The sequence below is a fragment of the Coregonus clupeaformis genome, chromosome 1 (genome assembly GCF_020615455.1).
Source record: "Coregonus clupeaformis isolate EN_2021a chromosome 1, ASM2061545v1, whole genome shotgun sequence".
NCBI classification, from domain to species: Eukaryota; Metazoa; Chordata; class Actinopteri; order Salmoniformes; family Salmonidae; genus Coregonus; species Coregonus clupeaformis.
Window position 1 is genome coordinate 48,870,976 of NC_059192.1, and position 23,415 is coordinate 48,894,390.

The 23,415-nt window shown below is 42.4% G+C and overlaps 1 protein-coding gene across 1 annotated transcript in view; it reads left to right on the forward strand.

Annotated features, from left to right (window-relative positions):
* The first annotated feature begins 451 nt into the window (after positions 1-451).
* Positions 452-23,415, forward strand: part of LOC121577002 (LIM domain-binding protein 3) — a 74,431-nt gene continuing 51,467 nt past the window's right edge. The window contains exons 1-2 of the mRNA XM_045206090.1: positions 452-855; positions 18,845-18,996. Of these exons, the coding sequence (XP_045062025.1) occupies positions 760-855; positions 18,845-18,996 (248 nt within the window). The 5' untranslated portion in view covers positions 452-759. The remainder of the gene's footprint in view (positions 856-18,844; positions 18,997-23,415) is intronic.

The following is a 23,415-nucleotide window of genomic DNA, read 5'->3' on the forward strand; positions in this document are numbered from 1 at the left end:
GTACCAAAAAGTGTCTGTTTGCCAAAATGCTCTGGTGGTGGTCAGTTTTAACCTGTTACCAAACTGTTAAGCAACTAAACTGGGGTAGATTTTGTGGAAGTGGAACACATGGAGAAATCAAAGAGAATCAACTCTCTCTTGTAAACTGCATACAGTTACCGTAATGTTAATTAGATGTTTCCTCAAGCCACCCCCAGTATGAGGTGTGAGGAGACACGGTTTCAGGAAGACCCTAGTCTGGAGTTAGGGGTGTATAGAACAAATCAGTTGGCCTAGGAAGGGGCTATATTAACCCTGTGAATCATGGCAGGCCTGACATACTGGGTGTCTCCTTACATGCCATATAAGGGGACCCCCCCTCCCCCCTCCCCACAATGCTACTTTGCTATTGCTTTCTGCAGAGGGGTGGCTATTCTTAGGCTGTCACTTCAGCTCATCTGAGCAGGCAAGACCCTCTCTTCCTCTGGCTCTACTCTTTTCTGTCTATCTTTCTCTCATTATTTAAAAAGGAGTTGGCGGGAATTACATATTTGTCTGTGGCTGTAGTGGGTTGGTTTTTTGTTTGCTGTGCTTTCAGTCTCACTTGACATTTCGGGGAGATATTGTATATTTTTTAGTCCTCACGTGTACTTTTATTTTTTAAATTTTTCTTCTGCTTTCAGAGGCTACTTGGCTCCTGCCACACCCCCCTCTACCTCCATTTTTGACACCACTTTTGAAGAAGATTAAACCAAGCAAGCAGTCAAAACCTTTGGAAGAATGAGCACCTACAACATTTCTCTGAGTGGGCCGGCCCCATGGGGCTTCCGATTGCAGGGAGGGAAGGACTTCAACATGCCCCTGACCATCTCCAGGGTAAGAGCTCGATTCATCCAATTCAGTGTACATAAATTTACATCCATACTTTGTACAAACACACAAAGAGATTTATACGTCCCATGTATCTTTTGACCAATGAGATATTCATTTGTCTTCCATTAAGCTTGAATCTAAATGTTGTGGTTTATTTAATGTTCAGTGCTTGAAACAGGATACTTGGGACGGCCCAACTCTGACGTCACCCCATTGAAGTTGAAATTTAAAAAGGTTAAGGTAAAGGGTAGGGGTTAAGGTGTAGGGTAGGGAAGTCCCAAGGATCGCAGATAGCACTAACCGTCAGCCAACCCTTATAGGACATCAAATATTGAATTACTACCACGGTTCTAGTACAGTACTTGTAGGTGTGTTGTTGTTAAACATGGTGGCATTTTGGGAAGTTTGGTTGATAGATTGTTTGGGATGCAGTGTTATTACATTAGCTTCAATACGTTTTCTCATTGGTTGGTATCATTGTGTGGTATTGGAAAATCCAGTGATTAAGCTTGGCCTTTGCTAAAAAGTCTGAGAAGATGCTTTGTTGTGTTCACCTTATACTGTAGTAGTATGTTCACCTTACACATTGTAAAGGCCTAAAGATCATGCATAAAATGTTGGTGAACTCTGTAAACCTATCAATCAAAATTGGTTTATGATGGTAGGAACTGTTAGTTAGGAATAGGCTATGTTCAAATTGTTACACACCACAGTGGATGGTGAGAATATAGGCCTACTTATGTATTTTCAGACTGGAATCATGGCATGTTGTCACCTGCTAACTCTATAGTGTAATATACAGTTAACTGCCAAAATAAAGGAAACACCAACATAAAGTGTCTTAATAGGGCGTTAGGACACCACAAGCCAGAACAGCTTCAATGTGCCTTGGAATAGATTCTACAAGTGTCTGGAACTCTATTGGAGGGATGCGACATTCCACAATAAATTCCATCATTTGGTGTTTTGTATATGGTGGTGGAAAAACGCTGTCTCAGGAGCCGCTCCAGAATCTCCCATAAGTGTTCTCTTGGGTGGAGATCTGGTGACTGAGACAGCCATGGCATATGGCAAGGATCATCAACTAGATTCAGCCGCGGGCCAATTTTTTTTTTCTTGAGCGGGGCCGGAACATAATTACAAATAATTTGTAGACTGCAAATTGACCTCAAGAAGCCCAAACAGATATACAATTTGACTAAAGCATAGTCATTTCAAACCTAGCTTACATTTGTATATGATCACATATAATTTATCACTCTATTATGCGTGGGAATACTTTGGAACAGATTTCCAAAATTAAAATCACTTGAAGCTGATTTGCTGGTGTTTTTAAAGTATTTTGTGTCCAACAATAAAAAAATTTAAACATGTTTTTTTTGCTCTGAAAACTTGGGGGGCCAAATAGAATCACCCGGGGTACAGATAAAATCACCCGTGGGCCAAATTCGGCCCGTGGGACGCCAGTTTGGGAACCCTGTCATATGGTTTACATTGTTTTCATGCTCATCAAACCATTCAGTGACCACTCATGCTCTGTGGATGGGGGCATTGTCACCCTATGGAGGCATAGCCATGGTAGCCAAAATAATGGCCTGCCCAGTATTTTTATACAAAACCTTAAGCATGATGGGATTTCAATTGCTTAACTAACTCAGGAACCACACCTGTGTGGAAGCACCTACTTTCAATATACTTTGCATCCCTCATTTACTCAAGTGTTTCCTTTTATTTTGGCAGTTACCTGTAGTTACTTCAGTCGCTACTTCAGGTGTGGTTATGCCTTTTGTGTGTTGCGTTTGTGCTGTCATGACCCAATATCTGAGTCATTGCCCCTTTCCTCTCCGAGACTGAAAATAGATGTTTGGATTTCTCACCCTGTATTTTAAGGTGTCAAGGTGTATTTCCCCACTTTATTTTAGTACTGGAAGTGAAAGAGGTGTTGTTGCCTGAATATCACAAGTTATCTTCTGGGAAGAACAAATATATCTTCTATGAACATCTCTTCCAATAACCTCAATCTATCTTCTTAGACGATATATTTGTAGAAGAGATATTTATTAGAAGAAAAGAAAGGAAACTGTCTGGAATAATAATAGGATGAGTCTGGTATGTGTGCTCTGGTGTGTATGTGCCTGAAGCCTATGTGTTCATAACGAGTGCATCTGTGGATATATGTGCATAACTCACTTGTAGATGACCTTTACAATATGTTAGGATTGCCGCCTCTGTGTGGCTGGAATAATGTGTGTGTGTGTGTGTGTGTGTGTGTGTGTGTGTGTGTGTGCGAGCCCGCGTACATGTACGTGCGTTTATGTGCTCAATATGCATGTTCGTTCGTGTGTGTGTGGATGGTCCTTTGCTATTCCTAGGCCCCAGTTAAGGAAAGGCTCCCCACTCAGTTGTGTGACGGGCTGGCATTAGAGGAACCTGAGGGTGGAGAGAATAGAGGCATGTAAAAAGACCCAGGCTGTCAGACAGTTGGACGTTCTCCACACTGAAATGATACAATGGCATTCCATCGCCCGTCCACACATACCTTGTGTCCGCAGAACACTGTGTGCTGGATAGGCTCTCCCTCTATCGTTCTATGGTGAGGCTGACTCCCTGTCATGGACTGATCTTTTTTATACAACCATGTGCTTGCTTTTCAGCACCCACACTATAGAATGGAAAGATGCACAGCCAGGTGCCATGGGTGTGGAAGTAATATGTCGCTATCTTGCATATGAGGTTCTTTCTATATCAGAGTGGCAGACGTTGGCAAGAAATGGAAAATGCAGTTATTTCAAAATCAACCTATAGCCGCTTCTCCTTACTCGATCTGAAATGATAGGATGAGTATAAACCACACAGTAAAAATTCCACCTACTGTAGCAATTCAAAGGGGTTTAGCTATTGCTATTGGTAATACAGTCCTTTCAGATCTACAGGAAGTGCGTAGGGATAAGTGCGTAGCCTGCACTTTCTTTATTTCAGTGAACCTTTACAACTGGTCGTTAAATCCCTGTTTACTGTATGCAGTCTTGTATAGAGAAGGTCTGTGAGCTGGGGCCTTCAGTCTGCAGCCCAGGAGCACAAGGCCCAGTCACTCAGTGCTCTAACAGGTGGGGAGGAACTTCCATCTGCCTTGGGCTGCTGCTCTATCGCTCCCTTCTAAAAATACTTCCCACCGGTGGACAATGCTGATTGTTTGGGTGGTCCATGACTGCTGTCTTTTTTTCCAGAGCCAGGTGTGACAGCGAGAGAGAGTGTGTGTTGTGTAGCCTAAATACTGTGTGTGCATTGCATGATAGAAAGGGAGGTTAGGGGCTAGGGATTGGATTGGGTTGTTAAATTGCTGATGACCAAGCTGCTGCTTGTGTCACTCACATGATGGCCTGGACTGTGCAACTTCAGCCCTGTACTCTGTCGTGACGTGACTTTAACATAATCTGAAGACCGTTATCTCTAATTAACTGACTATGTTTAATTGTTATCCGATTTAAATTAATCATGTAACAATTAACTCATTAGGATCTGGGGCACCACTAGAGCAGTTCTTTAAAGAGTTACCATCTCCCGAATTAAACTGTAAAAGGTCTTTACCTATCACATCTATAAACAGTCAATTTATTAATCATAACCTCGTATCATATCATCATTCTGAACAGTTGTAACCTCCTTGCATCTGCAAAAACCCGAGCCTTACTACACAAATTGGTTTAATTATTTATTTACTAGCTAATTAAATGGGAACACAGGATAAACATACACCGGTTATTGACTGGTGAAAACCGGTCCCTAGTGGAATGACAACAACATGGCTTCTTGTTAAAGAGATGGAGAGAGAGGGAGAGAGAGGGACAGAGACACTTAACCTTGATACATTTCAGAAACTACGCTCACCTACAGTACCCATATACTTTGCACACGAACCGCCGCCCGCTTTGAGTAAGAAATCATGAATGTATTTACGTGAAATGCCTTTGTTCGCCGGTAATCTCTCAGTGAACTGGACCGCCTTGGAAGGGGGGAGGGCCTTTTCACGGCATGCTTTTATGTCTCTTATTGTCCGAAATGGTTCCAACAGTCTTCTACTGTTGTCTTTCTTCGTAGTTGTTCGGTCTTCGATAACTTGTCATGTAGTCCTGAACAGAACTACATAATTGATTTTCCTTCCATTCGCTCTTAAAGTTGCTTCTTTGAAGATAAGCTAGCCAGCCGTATTGATGGTTCCCCAGTGGGGTGATGAGAGTAGTGTAATACGATGGTTTGAGCAGAGTTGCAGATGGTCCTACTTAAATTCACTTTCGAAGATACCTTACTTAGGACAGCTAATCAGCCGTACCAGTGATTATCCGAGAGGTGAGTTTATTTTCTTCACCTCATGTTGAGATTCAAAGTTCCAACCATTTTAAACGTGTAGCTGCCGCTTCACGTTTTTCTGGTCTGGTATGTTAATTTCTTTACCCATCATTTATACACTCTGCTCGAAAAGGGGCGGTTCCGGCCGGCTGACACTCTCTCTGACCTCACTTCAAGCGGTGACTACTAACTGTGCAAAGTTATGAAAAACAATTATCTCTTAACTTCTCAAATCACATCCCTCTCTTAACAAAAACACTTTCATCATTTTTCATATCACATGCTATGTTAAATATGTAGTGGGTATACTTTCCAAGTTACAGTATTTCCTTTATAAAAAAATTTATGACATCACAAAATAACAAACAAAATGACAGCTGGTTGTGATATGGTACTTTCTATTCTGTGTTGCCTGTTAGGACACCTTGGCTTGCAACAATTCATGTTATCAAGTGGTTTATTGGGATTCGGGAAAGTGATCTCATTCTTTTGGCATTTATTTGAGCTTCTTCAACTGCCCTCCCATATAGCCCCAGAAGATCAAGTTTTACAACTGGCTTTAATCTGATCTGTAATAATCCATTTGGGAAATTCTGTTGATACAGTTTACAGCTGTTATTAAAATGTGTCTCCTCTCCTCGCCTGGACAGTAGCCTAAGTATTTGTTACAATTAAGGGTTGGTTGTCCAAGACAGGAAGGCTCGGCTGACAGTTTTAGTCAACACTTCTTGGCTCTAGTACAGTGGTATTCAAACAGCGGGGACCACCAGAATTTATGGGGAACCCATTTTCTTTCTCACGACCCCACCCCAAATATGATGATGACCATCTTTAAAATCAGTACATTTAGATTTTTACATCAACAAATAACCTTAAATTCATTACATTTTCATCTCTTATCAAAATGAAAAGAAATGCATCTATTCAATAACATTTGATTTATAATTATCTTTCTCAAAAACATTTGTATACTGTCCCATACAATAATCTGTACTCTTAATTCTTTTGTCCCCCCCCCCAAAAAAAAAGAGTTGTTTTAACTTTGGCGACCCAACTGCAGTTTCCCCGCAACCCCACTAGTCGCGACCCCGACTTTGAATACTGTATGTTGCGGTAAAGTGGTCATTCCTTTCGGCCTTTGGTCTGGCTGTGAAATTGATATTGACAGATGAACACAAATCCCCTTGAGGTGATACGGGTGGTTGTGTTCTTTCTGTTTGAGTGTCAGCTCGAGACCGAGAGCAAATGGGGCCATGAGTCCGAACTTTCGAGTCATTTCCTCTCATACACTGGTCCTCATGTTGGGTATGTGACTCTGTCTGTGACAAGATGGATTTGACAAGAGCTGATTCATTCATTTCAATGATTAATGATGATCAGGAAATACAGTACATCATCCATCCATCCATCCATCCATCCATCACTAAACACTAATTATCATAAAATAGGCTAAATGTAACCTTGTGTGGAGGTGAAGTACAGCATGTTTTTCATGGGATTCCAATAGATATTACCTGACTGTTTTACCCTTGGACAGCTGAGTTGTCAACCTAGACCTTGTAGATTTGACATAAATCAATGTCATACACGACAGACTTACAGTATATACAGTGGGGAAAAAAAGTATTTAGTCAGCCACCAATTGTGCAAGTTCTCCCACTTAAAAAGATGAGAGAGGCCTGTAATTTTCATCATAGGTACACGTCAACTATGACAGACAAATTGAGGAAAAAAATTCCAGAAAATCACATTGTGGGATTTTTTATGAATTTATTTGCAAATTATGGTGGAAAATAAGTATTTGGTCACCTACAAACAAGCAAGATTTCTGGCTTTCACAGACCTATAACTTCTTCTTTAAGAGGCTCCTCTGTCCTCCACTCGTTACCTGTATTAATGGCACCTGTTTGAACTTGTTATCAGTATAAAATACACCTGTCCACAACCTCAAACAGTCACACTCCAAACTCCACTTATATTTTGGTAAAAACAACTCGTCGTGTTTGGAGGACAAAGAATGCTGAGTTGCATCCAAAGAACACCGTACCTACTGTGAAGCATGGGGGTGGAAACATCATGCTTTGGGGCTGTTTTTCTGCAAAGGGACCAGGACGACTGATCCGTGTAAAGGAAAGAATGAATGGGGCCATGTATCGTGAGATTTTGAGTGAAAACCTTCCATCAGCAAGGGCATTGAAGATGAAACGTGGCTGGGTCTTTCAGCATGACAATGATCCCAAACACACCGCCCGGGCAAGAAGGAGTGGCCGTAAGAAGCATTTCAAGGTCCTGGAGTGGCCTAGCCAGTCTCCAGATCTCAACCCCATAGAAAATCTTTGGAGGGAGTTGAAAGTCCGTGTTGCCCAGCGACATCCCCAAAACATCACTGCTCTAGAGGAGATCTGCATGGAGGAATGGGCCAAAATACCAGCAACAGTGTGAAAACCTTGTGAAGACTTACAGAAAACGTTTGACCTGTGTCATTGCCAACAAAGGGTATATAACAAAGTATTAAGAAACTTTTGTTATTGACCAAATACTTATTTTCCACCATAATTTGCAAATACATTCATTAAAAATCCTACAATGTGATTTTCTGGATTTTTTTCTCATTTTGTCTGTCATAGTTGACGTGTACCTATGATGAAAATTACAGGCCTCTCTCATCTTTTTAAGTGGGAGAACTTGCACAATTGGTGGCTGACTAAATACTTTCCCCCCCACTGTACTGTACCTGTATTAGAACCAGCAGGCAAGACACACCCTCGAAACTCATCTGGTGTATCTTAGATACATTTCAACCTTTTCCCCTTGCCCCCTGGATTTAACAAGGTCTGCATAATGCAGTTTTTACCCTTTCAATTTACTGTGTGGTCTGAATTCACCTGACCGAATCCATACAGAAATAAGGGGCTTTAGGTATAGTTTTATGGGCTGTATCTTCCTCCTCAGTTAAATTCACGCTTCCTATCAAACCCTCTGACTCTAAACCACATGTAACCAATGCAACTCAAAACAGGGGTGAAAGTAGATTTAATTTCTTGCAGGTATGGGACACCCAAGTGCGCGCACGCATTCTTTTTTATACGACAAAAATTACAGTGTAGCCTACTCTGGTGACACTGACAAACAGATCAATAAAAACGATGTTGTCTGATCCATATAATCGGCCTACGAAAAGAGGAGACACAAATACAATATGACGTCCATCTAAGCTGGAGGAGGAAATTATTGCCCAAAAACAAGCAAAAGTGGCACTGACCCAATGATAAAGACAGTGAATATGCACACTCACCGGGGATTTGGCCGATGTTCTCCACTGGTGCCAATAAGATAGGCTACTGTTCGCTCAATTAGTTAAGAATTTTGATAACTTAAAGACAGATAGGAGTCTTTTCATTGTCATCTCTTTACAGCAATAGCCATTTTCTTTCCAAACAGTTTTTCCGCGATTGTATTTTTAAATATTGCGATATGCCTGGCTGGGTCTCTGCTTTTCACTCACAGTTGCAACTCAACAATAATCTATTTGGTAATAGCAGCGCACGCTGCCCAAATTGCGGGCCCTTCCGACTGTAGGCTATGCGATTTTAAACAATCCACAGCTTTTTCTTTTTAAGAAGCTAATGAATCCTCTGTGGCCAAATCATGCTTTTTGGTGTAGTAGCCTATTTTGAATGATTTAATTTATTTCTGTATAGACAGGAGTAAGCTGATTAGGCTAGGCCTATATATTTTTGGCAATTTCATTCAATTTAAAGCTTAGCTTCCCCTAGCCTTATGGACATGCCCCCTATGCCTTTTAATGTGGCAGAAACACAACTAGTCATGATGTTTTCATCTGATTGTCAAACAATCACTTAAAGGCGACCTGTAGGCTACCCGCGCACATTTGTTCACTCACAAAATAATTTCAGCATCCAAACCCCAACAGTGCACTGTGCACCTGCAATTTGATGAATGGAAAGAGACATCAGTTACAAAACACCTACGTGTATTTCAATGACATTCTGCGATTGTCATTGGGCCTACACTTGTAGCCTGAATTGATGCATCCACTGTTGTCCATGCGTGCCTCGGTGTCGGCCACTCATCACCTCAAACCACAATGCAATTTGGAGCATATACCACCCGGTTTCCAGTCAATTCGCTAATTTCTCATGCGGCTGACCTGCAGAAATGTTAAATAATGGTGTAATAGTCTATAGTTTTTTGGGCATGTTGTATGAATTGTGATAGGCTCACGGTTTACCTGTACGGTGTACCCCCACTATTTATTTTGCCGTACCGGACCACCCTACTTTCAACCCTGACTCAAAACCACATGTAACTCTCAGCAAGGGCCTATGTCCAGTCTATCTCACTACCATAGTACATGATGCCATGCTGTAGGAGATCTTGGTGTCCACTCGGCCTGATGCCAGCCCCTTAACAGCCCCACCCTCCATCCCCCTTTGAGTTACAGTAGCAGACTGAAGATTGAGGTCCTGAGCAGTCAGTAGGCTGCCGACTCACAGTCTGATAAAGTGTCTCTTATGTTAGCCCTGGTCTTACAGGCCTCTGCATTCCACCCTCCTCCAGGCCTGTGGTATGAGAGCCAACGGCTGGCGCTGCTGACAGGCAAGGCTGTTTTTAGCAGGCCGCTGAAGGTCAGTGCTGCTGGGGCAAATTGTGAGAGCTATAGATACCAGCAGTGCCCACCCCCCTCTACTTCTCCCTCTCTACTTCCATGGACCCACTGCAGGTGTCCGGGGACCGGGTTAGGATTTAGTGCCTGGGGTTCCCTGTAACTCACCTTATTTTAGCTGCCCATTGGTATCAGCAGTGGGTAATGTCTCCTGAAGCCTATGATGTTTTTATTCTCATGGTGTTTTATTGATGTTACTGAGAGTTGACCTGTACTGTTCACCTTTGAATGAGCAGTCAGGCATTCCCAGGGCAGACTCTAGGACTGCTGGGGGGGTTATTTTTGTGTTTGTAACCAGAAACTACCATAAAACGTCCATTAAACTTTGAGTCTGAAATAGTCGCCTGTCCCTTTTTAATAGCCGGGCAACAGTGCCGGGTCTAAATGAATTGTTTACGAGGTTTCATGTTTGATTTGTTACATTAAATAATTCAGTAATGAATCAAATAAATTATGTCAATCATACGTTTTTATCACCAGTAAGAAACTGCTAGCCATTCGCTGCTAACAGCTGAGAACTGCTAGCTAACTGGCAAACACAAAGACAGTCAACAACTTCGGGAGTCCAGACCCCTAGATCGGTAGATTTCCCTCTAGTGGCAAAAGTAAGAACTGCCGAAAATGCACAGTTAAAGAAGAGAATAATAAATCTGTCAAGGCATACTAAGACAAAATAAACATGACACAGAGTGTAAATTAAGAAATTGATTAAAATGCTGGAAGTGAATGCTAGAATTAAACAATTAATTATGCAAATGAGCAAAAGTTGCTTTAAGGAAATAGATGCCTGGCTCAAATAGAAGCCTGTCTCTAATAAGCACCTGTTGTGTTCAGGGATTTAAGCAAATAAACGCCCGGGCTATTAATTGAAGTTTTACGGTAACCCATGGGGTTTCTTCAAGCCTCGAGTCTTCAAGTATGTGGCTTGTGAAATTACACATATTGTGGACAAAATAAACACTTCCTCTGTGTAAATTCGGTGTAGACCCTATTTTCCCCTGAACTGAAGACCGTTCTAGCAAGAGACCTCCTGGATGTTTGTAGTTAGACACCTAAATAAATTATACTTGAAACAGTAGATGCATTTTAAAAAGTGCTTCCCAAACCTGTTGTTAATGTACGTAGAAGTATTGGGTGTACTGTCGAAACTTCAGAATGATCTTGTGAAAGAGCAGTTTGAATGGAAAAAGTGTTGAATAAATGTGTTGGGAAAATATGGATGAATCAAATCTGAAGTTCTGTATGATCTTAATTTGAGCCAGTTTGCTACAGCAGGAAAATAATCCTGCAGCAACAGGAAATGTGAATTATTATGTGGATTATAATTAATGGACATTTTTGTAGAGGTTGATACATTTTTCATGAGGGAAAATCAAGTCTGAAATTTCTAAGTAGAAATTACTAACTTCAGAAGCCTTTTTAAACCTAAAAAACACTACAAGTTTTAAATGTACTGCATTGCAGGAAAGTTCTCCTGCAACAGGGTGATCAAATTAAGATCCTACACACTGTAAACAGTGTCATGATAGTGGACAAACCCATGATGAACAAAATCTTGTCCGTAGCAGGCCAGTGAGGCTGTGATACAAGAGTGTTGGGCCTCCTTTCAGTATACAGTATATATTACTCTTGGCTGGCAATCACTCTTTCTTTAGTTAGCTACTGTATTTCTGACTCTCTCTTTCTGCTGCTGCTCTTCTCTCTATTTCTGACTTTCTCTCTCTCTCTTTCACTCTTTCACTCTTTCTTTCTTTCTTTCTTTCTTTCTTTCTTTCTTTCTTTCTTTCTTTCTTTCTTTCTTTCTTTCTTTCTTTCTTTCTTTCTTTCTTTCTTTCTTTCTTTCTTTCTTTCTTTCTTTCTTTCTTTCTTTCTTTCTTTCTTTCTTTCTTTCTTTCTTTCTTTCTTTCTTTCTTTCTTTCTTTCTTTCTTTCTTTCTTTCTTTCTTTCTTTCTTTCTTTCTTTCTTTCTTTCTTTCTTTCTTTCTTTCTTTCTTTCTTTCTTTCTTTCTTTCTTTCTTTCTCTCTTTCTTTCTTTCTTTCTTTCTTTCTTTCTTTCTTTCTTTCTTTCTTTCTTTCTTTCTTTCTTTTTCTTTCTTTCTTTCTTTCTTTCTTTCTTTCTTTCTTTCTTTCTCTCTTTCTTTCTTTCTTTCTTTCTTTCTTTCTTTCTTTCTTTCTTTCTTTCTTTCTTTCTTTCTTTCTTTCTTTCTTTCTTTCTTTCTTTCTTTCTTTCTTTCTTTCTTTCTTTCTTTCTTTCTTTCTTTCTTTCTTTCTTTCTTTCTTTCTTTCTTTCTTTCTTTCTTTCTTTCTTTCTTTCTTTCTTTCTTTCTTTCTTTCTTTCTTTCTTTTTCTGTGCCCCACTTTTCCCTGTGGTTTTTGCCTGGCCCATAGAATGGGCCCTTTGTGTGTTGTGAGTGCACAGGAGACTTGAGCTGGCATATCAGCCAGCCATTCACACATACATCAATAGACCAGAGTCAGGGTGGAGGATTAATACAGGTTTTGTGAGCCAGTTGGTAATCCACTCCTCACCCTCAAAGCCCTTTGTTTTTCCTGGTGCCCCTCCATTTCCTCTTCCTATTTGCTTTGTGGGTCCAGTGAAAAACAAATTTTTCAATGAACTTGGATTTTGTAGCTAGACTGGGCTTATTTAGACAGCAGGGGGAAATTCTACTCATTATTGATGGAGAGAGTGTCCTATTTTAGTCAACACTGAAGTAAATAAAAAAAGCAGAGCAACACCTGTTTCATGTTTTTATCCACTGACTCCAGTAGCAACCTCAGGTGAACCTCTAGCCAGGGAGAGAGCCTAATCTACAGCTAAGGTCTGAGGCGAGAGGTCAAAGGTGGCCCTGGGCCTTCCTGTGAAGCCAGGCGGCTGGTCTGAGTCATCACCCACGCAGCTGGCCCCAATGGCAGCGGCAGTGACATCATTGTCACGGCAACCTTTGCTTATACTGTACGTCAAGAGACTCTGCAACAGCCCCGTCTGCCAATTAGAGCTGACATTTGTGGAGGAAGGGCCATCGCCAATGCCCCGCCAGCGAGAGAGAGAATGGGGTGGGAGAGAGGGAGAGCGAGAGACTCAGTGCAGCTGTCTTTTACAGAAGAGCTGGCCAACACAGGCCACACCCCCGACCCCTAAAGCACAAAATATCAACACTTCAATTTTATTTATGTTTTATATAAAGTATTTTGTTACTTTGCCTTACTCCAATTTGGTTTATTTCGGACTTTTTTGATTTTAACTCGCCATGAAAGTAATTGAAAACAAATGTTTTTTTCCACAAACAACCTGCTTTATAGCCTGTGTTTTCTTGATGAATAGCCAGGGCTTACCTAATCTAACCCCAGTCTCAAGGGGTACCCACAGAAAGTTCATGAGTGGTGGTGGTAGAACTAGAGTAGTCTCATTAACAGTGTGGGCGGAGAGCCCAGCTATAGGACCATGCCAGGCCCTGTCTCCAGTGGGAGATCTTGCACCCATCCAATGACTCAGACAGCCGGGTCACAATGGACCAAAATAAGTGGCAGGGAGGGTGTCAGTTTGCTTTGATCCTGCCCATCTCTCCCTCTCTCCCTCTCTTTCTCTCTGTGTCTGTCTCTCCCTCTGTGTGTGTGTGTGTGTGTGTGTGTGTGTGTGTGTGTGTGTGTGTGTGTGTGTGTGTGTGTGTGTGTGTGTGTGTGTGTGTGTGTGTGTGTGTGTGTGTGTGTGTGTGTGTGTGTGTGTGTGTGTGTGTGTGTGTGTGTGTGTGTGTGTGTGTGTGTGTGTGTGTAAGTAAGACCCTGCTGCCGCATTGCACCAAAGTTGTCGGAGTTAATCCCTCAGAGTAATGATTAATGTCCACACAGTCACTGAATACTGTTTGATTTATCACTAAATATTTTGAGGGGCTTGATCAGAAAAACACTTTGAAAGGAGACCATTGTAATTAAAAGTGCACTAAAACACTGAGGCGTTTTAGTCTCCGTTTCTAATGATTATTTTAAATCATGGCCTTCATATAGCAAAGTGTAAATGATATTAATAAGCCCCTGACAATTATCCTGGACCCTGTCATTAGCGATGACTGTCATCATTATTTCCCCTCAATATTAATGTGACAAGCCACATGGACACAACATCTAGGAGCTCAAGTCAGTTTTACCAATGGAGTTTGACTCCGTGTGAGGCAATAATGTGACATGAATGGCTATTGAAGGCCTTTGAAGGGCCTTAGAATGTGGTTGTATCAGTGAGACATCTGTCAAACATACTGTACACCAGTTCTTTGTCAATGACATGATTGAGCTGAACGGGCAATCTGCAGTTCGAAAAACAACAAAGTGTTCACCCTGCCACTTGTTTTGGTAAACAGCTGAGGGATTGGGTTGGAGAAATGTAACCTCTCTCAAATTCATAGACAGAGCTATGGATGCAAGGACTGACCATCCATGAGATCAATTAAAATTATATTTTAAAACCAGCGTTTGTTTTTACAATTACATTGTTTACAAACAATGGAGTAAAACAAGCTTATATTTGGGGTTCTGATGGGGTACGGCAGTTGAACTAAGCCCATGAGGCATTTCTAAGTTATTTATTCAAGAATCAATGGCTATACACTGAGTATATCAAACATTAGGAACATCTTCCTAATATTGAGTTGCACCCGCCCTTTTGCCCTCAGGACAGCCTCAATTTGCACAGATTCTACATTGTGTTGAAAGCGTTCCACAGGGATGCTGGCCCATGTTGATGCCAATGCTTCCCACAGTTGCTTCCCACAAGTTGGCTGGCTGTCCTTTGGGTGGTGGACCATTCTTGATACACATGGGAAAGTGTTGAGCGTGAAAAACCCAGCAGCGTTGCAGTTCTTGACACAAACCGGTGCGCCTGGCACCTACTACCATACCCCGTTCAAAGGCACTTAAATCTTTTGTCTTGCCCTTTCACCCTCTGAATGGCACACATACACAATCAATGTCTCAATTTTCTCAAGGCTTAAAAATCTGTCTTTAACCTGCCTCCTCCCCTTCATCTACACTGATTTAAGTGGATTTAACAAGTGACATCAATAACAGATCATAGCTTTCACCTGGATTCACCTGGTCAGTCTATGTCATGGAAAGAGCAGGTGTTCTTAATGTTTTGTATACTCAGTGTATATCATTAATTTAACAGTCCATAAATGTTTGTAGCAATCACAGATGCTAAACCCTTTAATGCTAAAGTTGACTTTGCTTTTGAAATCTTCAGTGTCTTGCACTTCTCTGTGAAGTCAGTTCCCATTCATCTCATTCTAATGATCACTTAGGCCTAAATGAATTAAGTGTGTCTCTATCTACAGCCGACTCACTCTCTTCACTTACGGTATGTGTTAACTGAAGATGATGTGGGCGATGAAACTACGGAAAGCCGTTCATTTTCAATGGAAGAGAAGCGAAGTGGGCAGGGGACTGTGGGACGATGCAAGCATGGGCGAGGGAGTGTGAACAGGGCGGGACCTAAATTGGGGAAAGCAGAACTTTATGCAAATACTCAGTGATATCGTGGCGCAGTTGACCAATCGAAGCTCACTATAGCTTCCAGCCCCTACTGGATTGGCTGTTGATACCTAGCACTACAGATGTATGATCTTAATTTGATCACCCTGCTGCAGGAGACATTTTCAAGGTGTAGTGTATTTGAGGTTTAAAAAGGCTTCTGAAGTTTGTAAGTTCCACTTTGAAATTTAAGACTTTATTTTCCCTTACGAGAAATGTATCAACCCCATTAATAATAATCCACATAATAATTTGCATTTCCTGTTGCTGCAGGATTATTTTCCTCCTGTAGCAAACTGGCTCAAATTAAGATCCTACATATGTACCTAGTACCAAAGATTTTCCATTATATTGATAAGATAGTCGAGTGATCTCTCTAACAATGGAAATACATGTCCTCAAAGATGGAAGGTAGGCGGGAGGAGGCGAGATCAGGGGGGACCATTATAGCCAATGAGAGGGCAGATACAGATGTAGGATCTTAATTTGCAAATTGTGGTGTATTCAAAGTAAAAAGGCTTCTAAAGTTTGTAATTTCCACATTAAAATATCAGACTTGATTTGCCCGAAGGAACATTTTATCAACCCCAACAAAAATGGCTATTAATTATAATCCACATAATAATTCACATTTCCTGTTGCTGCAGGATTATTTTCCTGCCGTGAGAAGCAGGGTCAAATTAAGATCCTATAGCTTAACCTCTCTGCTAGCACCCATATAAGGGCGAAGCTAGCGTGGCTATCCGAATTATCGCAGATATTGAAAATCCCCCATTAGACTACTATGATTAAAGTGCATGTGGACCCTATTGTTGATGTCATGACGTGGCGTATGCTATCTTTACTTTATGAAAGCTCTCTCTCGTTTCTCTCTCTCTTTCTCTCTCTCTCGCTCTCTCTCTCTCTCTCTCATTTTTCTCTCCCTGAATCGCAGAAATGATTATGAGGAAAAATTTAAAGTGAGTAAGTAAGAAATGCCAGGCAGTTTGAACAGGAAACAGCCTATTACTATGTACTACTCCTGGGAGTAAAAGACTGCAATGATGTAAGGGTTTTTAGCAGGGGGGATATTTTGGGCGACGGTGGTTTGATAAATGAGGGCAGGTGGTTTCAAAATTGAAGGGTTGAAAAGGTCTGAGGGGAGGCAAAAAGAAAACCCTGACTCTCTCAGTTAGCTAATGAGTGTCCTGGAAGCTTGGACGCCTCCCCATCATTCCTCCCGTAGTTTCATCATTATTGATATTACATATAGTTTCTATTGTACTAATGATCGTGAGTAAATTAGATTTTTCCTGATTAGCCTGGGTTTATCAGAGGCATGAATTGCCTCTCGCAAATTGGTGACTACTGATGAACGGATTGTCCAAATTCAGTCTTCTACACCCGCAACATACTGTACTATAACTGAGAAAATGTCATAATGACAGATTGTTCCTGGTGGTAGGTTATATAGTCAGCTGTCAAGGATTAGACATGGAGGCCTGCACACTTGTGTCATCCTACTGTGTCCACTGTCCAGGTGTAATAAAACAGGTAGCCTGGCTGGGTGGCTTTGGCTAGGTCTGACTGTGGCCTGATTGGGATGGCTTTACACCTCTGAGAGACTTAAGCCAAGGTCTGCGTGATGACAGCTCACTAATAACACCATTGATTCCCATCCATTCCCAATTCATTGATTGCTTCAGAGATTTACCTCTCTGCTTTAAGTGATTAAGTGATTGACTGACTGGGAACATCATGATTTAGGTTGACCTCTATGCTGACTGTCCATTGACGAAGAACGTTATGGGTGCGTTCGTAAATTCACCCTGTCAATCTACTCCAATTTCAGAGCACTCTGGTTTAAGAGTGCAGAATAACTGATGAATTTATGAACGACCTAGTACCGGTTGCTATGACAGGTGTCAGTTAACATCAGCAAAGAAACTGAATTACACTGAACAAAAAAATTATCTCAAATTTTGTGCACAAGTTTGTTTACATCCCTGTTAGGGAGCATTTCTCCTTTGCCAAGATAATCCATCCACCTGACAGGTGTGGCATGTCAAGAAGCTGATTAAACACTCTAAAATGTGCAGTTTTGTCACACAACACAATGCCACAGATGTCTCAAGTTTTGAGGGAGCGTGCAATTGGCATGCTGACTGCAGGAATGTCCACCAGAGCTGTTGCCAGAGAATTTAATTCTCTACCATAAGTGTCGTAACCGACTTCAGTGGGCAAATGCTCACCTTCGATGGCCACTGGCACACTGGAGAAGTGTGCTCTTCACAGATTAATCCCGGTTTCAACTGTACCGGGCAGATGGCAGACAGCGTGTGTGGGCGAGCGGTTTGCTGATGTCAACATTGTGAACAGAGTGCCCCATGGTGGGGTTATGGTATGGGCAGGCATAAGCTACGGACTACGAACACAATTGCATTTTATCTATGCCTTTTTTGAATGCACAGAGATACCATGACGAGATTCTGAGGCCCATTGTCGTGCCATTCGTACACCGCCATCACCTCATGTTTTAGCATGATAATACACAGCTCCATGTCGCAAGGATCTGTACACAATTCCTAGAAGCTGAAAATGTCCCAGTTCTTCCATGGTCTGCATACTCACCAGACATGTCACCCATTGAGCACGTTTGGAATGCTCTGGATCGACGTGTACAACAGTGTGTTCCAGTTCCCGCCAATATCCAGCAACTTTGCACAGCCATTGAAGAGGAGTGGGACAACATTCCACAGGCCACAATCAACAGCCTGATCAACTCTATGCGAAGGAGTTGTGTCGTGCTGCATGAGGCAAATGGTGGTCACAGCAGATACTGACTGGTTTTCTGATCCACGGCCCTACCTTTTCTTTTTTTAAGGTATCTGTGACCAACAGATGCATATTTGTATTCTCAGTCGTGAAATCCATAGATTACGGCCTAATTTATTTGTTTCAATTGACTGATTTTCTTATATGAACTGTACAATCTTTGAAATTGTTGCATATTGCGTTTATATTTTGTTCATTGTAAATTGTTGCCAGTAACACAGTTACAGTCATTAAAATTGAAAACAGCCTAACCAGCTCTGCTAGGTGAGTAAAATGTTCAGAGTGAGGTGTTCTCTCATTTGTGCCTGGAAGTAGCTAGCAAGCTAGACAAATTTAGCCAGTTAGCTTGGGTGCTTGACTGTCATTGTGAGGTCAGAATGCTCGGATCAACCCTACTCCTCGGTCAGAGTGTCCAGTGTGCGCTCTGAATGCTCCAAGAGCATTTTGCTCTTAATTTACGAACGGACAATCTGACAACGCTCTGAGCGCACTTTGACAAACTGGGGGCAATTTATGAACGCACCCTGTGATTGAGGTTGACCTCTATGCTGAGTGTCCATGGTTGAAGGGCATTATGATTGAGGTTGACCTATGTGTGTGTGTGTGTGCTGACCATCCGCAGATCACCCCTGGGAGCAAGGCACAGCAGGGCAACCTGATCCAGGGTGACATCATCGTGGCCATCGATGGGGTCAGCACTGAGGGCATGACCCACCTGGAGGCCCAGAACAAGATCAAGTGTGCCAGCTTTAACCTGGCCCTCACCATGCAGAAGTATGTACCACACACGCACACACAAGCGCACACATGCACACACATGCACGGATGCACGCACACACACACACACACACACACACATAGGTTAAAGAGTCTCTCTGTACCCCTCTGCTCCTTTTTGTGAGGGCCAACTCTTTAATAGTGGCCTAATTGAAGATCAGACAGATTAGGTGCCATTTTAAAAAGGCACAAGGGACAGTGACAGAGTGGGCTGCCTCTTATCCCTGTCTGGATGGACAGTCCTGGAGCCTATTTTAGAGGTAGAGATGTGCCTCTCTGTCATCTGAGGACTGAGGAGAGAGGGAATGGATGGAGGGAGGGAAAATAATTATGGTATTTTCACACCTGTTGTCCTGGCTAAAACTAGAAAACCAAAGATAGCTTTGGTATACTTTTATCACGGGACATACAGTACCAGTCAAAAGTTTGGAAACACTTACTCATTCAAGGGTTTTTCTTTATTTTTACTATTTTCTACATTGTAGAATAATAGTGAAGACATCAAAACTATGAAATAACACGGAATCATGTAGTAACCAAAAAAGTGTTAAACATATTTTAGAATCTTCAAAGTAGCCACCCTTTGCCTTGATGACAGCTTTGCACACTCTTGGCATTCTCTCAACCAGCTTCACCTGGAATACTTTTCCAACAGTCTTGAAGGAGTTCCCACATATGCTGAGCACTTGTTGGCTGCTTTTCCTGCACTCTGCCATCCGACTCATCCCAAACCATCTCAATTGGGTTGAGGTCGGGGGATTGTGGAGGCCAGGTCATCTGATGCAGCACTCTCCTTCTTGGTAAAATAGCCCTTACACAGCCTGGAGGTGTGTTGGGTCATTGTCCTGTTGAAAAACAAATGATAGTCCCACTATCGCTGCAGAATGCTGTGATAGCCATGCTGGTTAGTTGTGCCTTGAATTCGAAAGAAATCACAGACAGTGTCACCAGCAAAGCACCCCCACACCATAACACCTCCTCCTCCATGCTTTACGGTGGGAACAACACATGCGGAGATCAACCGTTCACCCACACCGCGTCTCACAAAGACAAGGCGGTTGGAACCAAAAATCTCAAATTTGGACTCTAGACCAAAGGACACATTTCCACCGGTCTAATGTCCATTGCTCGTGTTCCTTGGCCCAAGCAGGTCTCTTCTTCTTATTGGTGTCCTTTAGACATGGTTTCTTTGCAGCAATTCGACCATGAAGGCCTGATTCACACAGTCCCCTCTGAACAGTTGATGTTGAGATGTGTCTGTTACTTGATTTCTTTGAAGCATTTATTTGGGCTGCAATTTCTGAGGCTGGTAACTCTAATTAACTTATCCTCTGCAGCAGAGGTAACTCTGGGACTTCCATTCCTGTGGCGGTCCTCATGAGAGCCAGTTTCATCATAGTGCTTGATTGTTTTTGCGACTGCACTTGAAGAAACTTTCAAATTCCGTATTGACTGACCTTCATGTCTTAAAGTAATGATGGACTGTCGTTTCTTTTTGCTTATTTGAGCTGTTCTTGCCATAATATGGACTTCTTGCCATAATACCTCCCCCCTACCTTGTCACAACACAACTGATTGGCTCAAACGCATTAAGAAGGAAATAAATTCCACAAATTAACTTTTAAGAAGGCACACTTGTTAATTGAAATGCATTCCAGGTGACTACCTCATGAAGCTGGTTGAGAGAATACCAAGAGTGTGCAAAGCTGTCATCAAGGTAAAGGGTGGCTACTTTGAAGAATCTTAAATACAAAACATATTTTTATTTGTTTAACACTTTTTTGGTTACTACATGATTCCATATGTGTTATTTCATAGTTGTGATGTCTTCACTATTATTCTACAATGTAAAAAATTGTAAAAAATAAAGAAAAACCCTTGAATTAGTAGGTGTGTCCAAACTTTTGACTGGTATTGTACATAAATACGATGTCACCTTTCTTGCTCTGTTGACATGTTTTTTTCTCCATACAAATAACCAGAAGGGCACTCAGTGAATGTTTATCAATGTTACTATATGAAAAGCTAATAAGTGTAACAATATTGTAAGCAAGCAGCATCTGTCTCTGGACCATGTTTGAATTGATTAGTTTGGAACAAATATTTGTGTACAGACCCATATCTCATGGCCAAACCTAAGGCAAGACAAACCACAAACACTAATCTGTCTGCAAATTCTGTATGTTTACTCTGTCACACACAGACAGGAAAGTTAGAGCAGACGACAGATCTGGTTGTCCTTCACAGTATCCCATGTCGTCTTTTCATAAATGTTAATCTGCTTTGCTGCAAGGCGTGACTCCTGCTGAATCATCCCTCGCCATTGATCTACAGCAAACACGGTGGATGCCTTCAATTACTCAGTGGTGGAAAAAGTACTCAATTGTCAAGTAAAGATACCTTAATAGAAAATTACTCAAGTAAAAGTGAAAGTCACCAAGTAAAATACTACTTGAGTAAAAGTCTTAAAGTACCTGATATTAAACAGCCGTAAGGTAAATGTACTTAAGAATCAAAAGTAAAAGTATGAAACGTAAGAGCCGTAAATCCAAAAAGCAAAACAGCCAGACCTTTTATTTGGTTTGAGCTGTTCTGAAAGGTAACAGTCTTACGGATACAAGAAGAGCTCAGATAAAAAAAAAATATGTGGATTCTCAAATAGGCAACACTTAAAAATACATCTCTTACAGACAAAATATAATTATGCCTTAATAATGTAAACTAGCCTGTAAACGTAAGCACTTACAATCACAGTCACTTTGCTTTAGAAAAAACATCCTATAAAGAACACTATACATTTTTTTTTATGTTGATGAGCTTATCAAAGTACATGTACAGAACTTCACACAACCTCACTGTAGGAATATGAGGACATCATCACTGATAGAACTGTATTAGAAATCAGTGTGTCAGGTCATGCCTTTGAAACAAGGACACCTATAACTTGTGAATTTTAAACATAAATTAACAAAATGCATAAGGCATCTGTGTACTTGGGCTTGCTAGCGTTAAGCTGTCATTACTTGAAGTTGAAGAATTTATGGTTCATCTTCAGTAAAAGTTGGTTTTCAACGTTTCTGGAATCCAGCCTTGTGCTCCTTGGGCTGAAAACAAGTCCTGCAATGCTGAACAGCCTTTCACATGTAGCTGATGCAGGTAAATGTGATGGGTTATTTGAAGGAGTCAGGCGCAGGAGGGTAAATCACAGAAAAGTTTATTCCGGAATACAGAGATATGCAGGATAACGTCAAACAGTCCAGTGCGCTACTCTCTCCTCACATTAAACAATCACACACAAGGACAAGGGGGCAGGGGAACACTTATACACGTACTAATGAGGGGATATGAACCAGGTGTGTGTAATAGACAAAACAAATGGAATGATGAGATGTGATGCGGCAGTGGCTAGAAGGCTGGTGACAACGAACGCCGAAGCCTGCCCGAACAAGGAGAGGAGGCAGCTTCGGAGAAAGTCGTGACAGTACCCCCTTGACGCGCAGCTCCAGCAGCGCGCCGACACCGGCCTCGGGATGGCCAGGAGGACGCGGAGCAGGGCGAGCCGGATGGCGACGGTGGAAATCCTGCAACAGGGAGGGATCGAGGATATCCCTCACCGGGACCCAGCACCGTTCCTCCGGACCGTACCCCTCCCACTCCACGAGGTACTGAAGGCTCCCCACCCGACTCCTCGAATCCAGGATGGAACGGACGGAGTACGCCGGGGCCCCCTCGATGTCCAGAGGAGGCGGAGGGACCTCCCGCACCTCAGACTCCTGGAGCGGACCAGCCACCACCATCCTGAGGAGAGATACATGAAACGAGGGGTTCATACGATAATCATGGGGAAGTAATAACCTATAAGTAACCTTGTTGATCCTCCTCAGGACTTTGAACGGCCCCACAAACCGCGTGCTCAGCTTCCGGCAGGGCAGGCGGAGGGGTAGATTCCGGGTCGAGAGCCAGACCCGATCACCCGGTACGAAGACCGGGGCCTCACTGCGGTGGCGGTCAGTGTTGGCCTTCTGATGATGCACGGCGCGTTGGAGGTGGCCGTGAGCAGCGTTCCACGTCTCCTCCGTGCGCTGAAACCAGTCATCCACCGCAGGAGCCTCGGTCTGGCTCTGGTGCCACGGTGCCAGAACCGGTTGGTAACCTAAAACACATTGGAATGGCATTAGGTTAGTGGAGGAGTGACGGAGAGAGTTCTGAGAATATTCGGCCCATGGCAAGAACACCGACCACTCCCCCGGCTGGCCCTGGCAGTAGGACCGCAGGAACCTACCCATATCCTGATTTACCTGTTCCACCTGCCCATTAGACTCTGGGTGGAAACCAGAGGTCAGACTGACCGAGACCCCCAGACGTTCCATGAACGCCTTCCAGACCTTGGATATGAACTGGGGGATCCCGGTCAGA